This window comes from Eurypyga helias, unplaced genomic scaffold (genome assembly GCF_000690775.1).
Source record: "Eurypyga helias isolate BGI_N326 unplaced genomic scaffold, ASM69077v1 scaffold2066, whole genome shotgun sequence".
NCBI lineage: Eukaryota > Metazoa > Chordata > Aves > Eurypygiformes > Eurypygidae > Eurypyga > Eurypyga helias.
Window position 1 is genome coordinate 121647 of NW_010257036.1, and position 4995 is coordinate 126641.

A 4995-nucleotide genomic window follows, 5' to 3' on the forward strand; every position below is an offset into this window, starting at 1 on the left:
TAGCAGTTTTTACATTCCGGTCATGCAAATAAACCCACCAGGTTTCAGTCATGCCAATTATATTTCTCATAATCCAGGAAGAATTCCCAATTCCTCTTGCTTTTAATTATATACTCACAAGGTGCTTCTCCCCGGTCCCTCTCTCTGGACAGCCACCTACGGTGAATCACATATGCTTATTATCACACGGTGGCGGGGGAGAAGGGTGGTGCAGTACTGCTCTAGATCTGTGAAAGTGTATGGCAGGTTCACGTCCTTATATGTGACAGATTGATTCGGGTCTGCAGGATACACCTCTCTTGTTCTCTGGCTCCTTCTTAAACGTGCATTTAACATCCATATTTATGGCCCATTCTGATGCATCCTTACATCCTTACATGTAAGTTCCACTCTACCATTTACTCCTTAAAGAGTGCTAAGGAAAATGTGGTACAGAGCACGCGAAGAGCTACAGACCCTTTGCCCTCAAAATGTAATGCCAAGAATACAAAACAAGCCTGTGCATACCCATTCCTGATCTCCCTGACTTTCTATGTAGCATGGTGAGCAACATGGAAAGGTTTATTTAATGAGACAGTACTCTTAAAAGGCTCCTAGGCAGCTGCTCTTCCCCCTGAATGTGGATGTTTTTACTGAGATTGTTTATCAGCAACTAGAATAAGATCTGAGTTCACTTTTTTTTTTTCTATTAAAGTCAAAACAAACACACTATTGAGGAAAATTGGGTAACACGGTATTGCTTCCCAGCTCTCAAACTCCTCTACCTGTTAGGGTAAGGTATGCCACCTTACCTACTTCATGTGTTAATTTTTTCATGGCATGCATGTTCTTGAGTCACGGATCTACAGCTGGTTTAACCACTGCTGCTGTCAGCATGTCACCTGTCCGGTATCTTGTGAGGTGTCAGCAAGCACAGCCCTAGACTGCAGGTGTGAAATAAGGTATGCGCTCAAAGTCATACTCAGATAGAAGTGAAATGATAGAGAGCTTGGCTCCGAGACGCCTGGCCATAGCCAAGGGATTCGTGGCCCAGGAGGCGGCACCAAGTGTGCTGTGCAGCGTGTGAATGCCAACAGGGCTCGTGATGAGCATGATCTGCAGAGCTCGCAGGGTGTGCTTTGGCTTCATCCCCTTCAGGAGGTGCACTGCTCTTACAGAAGGTGCCTCCACCCATGTGGGATCCAAAGCATCAACCCCACTCTGACAGGGAGAGCCTTCATCCTCTTTTTAGTAGACTGGGATTCAGCATCCTTTTGAGCCAGAAATTGTACTAAATGATTACAGGACTCACCCACCAAGGAAATCTATATGCTCATGTCCTTTTATTCCCAGAGGGGATTCAAAATTATATTTCTCAGGTGCTAAATGCTTTTCAGATTCTTTAGCTGTCCCAGACATGCTGGATAAAAATAAACTCTAGGTTTGCAAATTATTTCAGAAATAATCACAGCATTCAATCTCTGTTAAAGATGTCAGTGAAAACCAGAAACCTGCAGCAAGATGAAGGCTTGCTTCGCGCGTCTCTGCACAGAGAGTGTATGGCATGCTTTTTGCACCTCCCCCTCTGGAATCTAATCGACATTTCAGATAAGCAGTGAGAAGACACTCAAAAATTGGGGTAATTTTAAGGTATGACTGAGTCCCAGTCTCCCCCAGCCAACTGGGAGACCTGCTACCCTGTCCTTCCTGGCAGTATCGATCTTCTGGGAGCTCGTCCTGTTGTGTCTCACTACAGGATCTGCTGTGTCCCAGCTGCACCAGTGCAGAGATCAGAAAGTTGGGACAGTGCCGTGACTGTCGGGAGGGATACATCAAAAGCTGGTGGCTAGGTGAAGAACGTGGCTCACAGCTGGGAACATCAGGAGTCTCTGGAGAGTTTCGACAGCATCACAATCACAGTTTTACTGGCATTCATGTGTTCCTGGTTGGATTCATGTTGCTTGGCTTCAGACAACGTCAGAGAGGAATCAGGGAGAGGTCAGGAGCTGTAGGGATGGTGCTGACCATAGGCTGTGGCCATACGTTCTGCTGACAGAGGTGGGAAGCTATGGAGTGCCTACTGACAGGACTTTGCCTGGAGGAAGGCTGTTGTTGCAGTCATTTTCAGCATGTGGTTGGTAAAGCTTTAAGAAAGGTGTTATTGCATGTACGGAGTGCATCAAGCTAGGGATTTTGACTTATTTAATACACTACTGTCTGTGAGCTTAGTGGTATTTTCTGGCTGTTCTCCTGGCATCCTAGGGTGTTTATTAACAACACGGTGACTGTATGACTTGTGATACCTACAGGACTGTAGTCAGTAAGCGTGCTGCGGACAGTGATGAGCCTATGGGATGGATTACTCACAGATATATTGAGTGTTGTGGGCGTAGGTATAAGCACGATCACAGTGCTGTTGGACTGGGGCTGGCTGGTGCCTCTCTGCCCTGGAGCTCAGATAGAATGATCACTAGTCAGGCTGCAAAAGGCCACGACAATGTCCTGACAGTCTGGTGTTGCAAGCCCCTAAGTCTGAATGAAGACCTTTTGTGGTTATTTTACGCTGGCACTCGTCGGGACAAATAAGGAGCCGTGTCCATTACACAGGTCCTGTCCGTACCAGGAAACAATGGTAAATCCTGAACGAGGCAGCTGCCTGTCTAAGCCAATGTATTCCTGTACCTGGCTGGATTCTTTCTAAAGGTTGGTCACTCCTGGTCTGCTGACTGCAGAGTACTTTTCACCAAGTTAGTGCTTCAAATGAGAGGAAGCACACACGTGGCTGCTGTGGTGGTGTGGGGAGGGAGAAACAGCCCTCACCCTCCTGCTTTCACCATAACTTTCTGAAGCTGGCTTCCAGCTATCTCCTGAAATCACCCACTACAGCACAGCTTTGTTTACCCAGAACAGAATAGATCACTCTATTTCTCTTCTCCCACAGATAACTCAGTTTTCTGAGTGGGCTAGAGTCACACATTACAAGTTCTCTCACACATAAATCTTGGCTTGGAAAGCTTTCAATAACTGCCAGAAATCTGAGCATGCCTGATTGTCCCAATCCCAGCTGAAGATGCTCAAAAAGTCAGAGAGTTAAGCTGCTCAGTCAGGCTGCACTGGCCTAAGTTTATTTCCAAAGCAGTAAGACGAGTCATCTTTTTTCTATACTTTTTTCTAGCATCGAGAGGGTTACTTTGCTGCACTCATTTCATCATGGAGCTGATTACTGACAGTCCCAAGGCTGGACTTCATGAACTTTCCTTTTCATACATTATATTGAGTTTTAATGACTAGTTCTTGAAGCACTAATCTCAAAACCACCAGTGAATATACACAGCACCTTGGGTTGAAATGGACTGTGAGCTGCTCCCCAAGTTTGCTCCACTTTGTATTATATCCTTGCAGAGCAGTTTTACCAGGATCTCATAAACTTCCCATTATCAGGGAGGTTGTGTCCTCAGAGAGACAACACGTGGGATGATTAACTGTTCCCCTCTCCCAACAGTGGTGAAGGACCAACTCCCCACTCTACTCCTTGGGCAATGGCAGGATAGAATGGAAATAGCTCAGCAAGGAGGAACCACTATCCATGATCCATCGTTATCTCACACTGTTATCACATTTGTAAACTTTCTTTTCCTATGTAAACTTTCATACAATCTAGAAAAAAGCTCTTTCAAAAGCAGAGTTTGGGTTTTAGCTCTACCAGAGAGCTCTGGGAGTAGGGACTGTCTGCTTGCATCTGTTGGGAATTCAGCCAGTCCCATGGCTGCTACCCTCCATCCACCCTCCAGTGGTTTATTTCTCGGTAAGTGCCGGGGTACAGTAGAGGAAATAACACACAGATAACCTGGAGAGATGTCATCTCGAGTGGTTCTCAGCAAGTAAACAGCTGAGCAGGGAACAGAAAGGAGCTTTCTTGTACCCAGTTGTGCCCTTTAACTGCCATTTCCCTACTTCAGTAACAATAACAATACAGTCCAGGCACCATTGTGGGTGGTCATTTACTTCAGGGATGCCAGAAAAGAGGAAGTCTAGGCTACAACCTGATAAAAACAGTGACCTTTGTGCTTTCCCTGTCAATCAGACCACTGCCCTAGGGGTTATTTCAGGGGGAAAGAGATGTCCGACCCCCCCTAGCAACTGCCGGCGCTGCCTGTGGTGCACTCCATGGAGCAGCTCCCAGCTGGGAAGCACCGAGCAGTCCCTGGCTGCAGTGCCCGTGAGGGGAGCGCAGCCTGCTCATCAGAGGTTCGGCTGGCTTTAGAGCACAGACCCTGCAGCAGCCAGCAGGTAAACAAGCAAACCCTTGCTCTCGCTGGAAACAGGTTGCTTTTCAACAAAGAACTGTTAAAAGCCTGCCTCGCTCTGCAGGGCGAATCTGCTTTAGGATACAGCGCAGAACAGCCTGCCTCTGTGTTTATCACACCGAGCCAAACACAAAGCAACACCGGCTGGAAGGAAGTTGTTTTATACTTACCAGCAGCGTTGATATTTTCCTCGCAGGAGTACCAGATCCCAGTGTGGAAATACCTGAAAAGGAAGCGGTCATCTCCCGTCTCCCAGCTGTAATGAACCACATTCTGGTTTGTCTCATTTGCAGTCTCATTCCCACTGTAGTTGAGGCAGTTTGTCTTCTTCTCTTTCCCACAGCTCGGCTTGGGGACCCTCTGTGTGCCCTCACACCAGTGGGTCGTGATAAAGGCTGTTGTAGAGAAGAGGAGAGCCATCAGATTCAGACTCACTGCTAGCAGGGCTCTGCATCTTCGATTTGTCTTCATGGTAAATCCGCCCTCCCTCCCCCTCCTGCCGAGAGAAGAAGTCAAAGGGGTTTGTTTTATTTGGGAGGGGGGGAGGGATTCAAAACCTCTCACGATTCAGAATCCAGTTTTCCAGGCATCAAAACTCTCAGCTCCTTCCAATCGGTTGTTGTGGCGGCGGAGGAAACGCCGCAGCCAGACTCCCATCCTTCTCCTCACTGGCAATCCTGCCTCTGTGCCTCAGCGGAGAGGCTGACTC

The 4995-nt window shown here is 47.5% G+C and overlaps 1 protein-coding gene across 1 annotated transcript in view; it reads right to left on the bottom strand.

Moving 5' to 3' along the window:
- The window catches only part of GSG1L (GSG1-like), a 54982-nt gene extending 50225 nt beyond the window's left edge, over positions 1–4757 (bottom strand). The window contains exon 1 of the mRNA XM_010153852.1: positions 4457–4757. Within this exon, the coding sequence (XP_010152154.1) occupies positions 4457–4757 (301 nt within the window). The remainder of the gene's footprint in view (positions 1–4456) is intronic.
- Between the last annotated feature and the right edge of the window lie 238 nt (positions 4758–4995).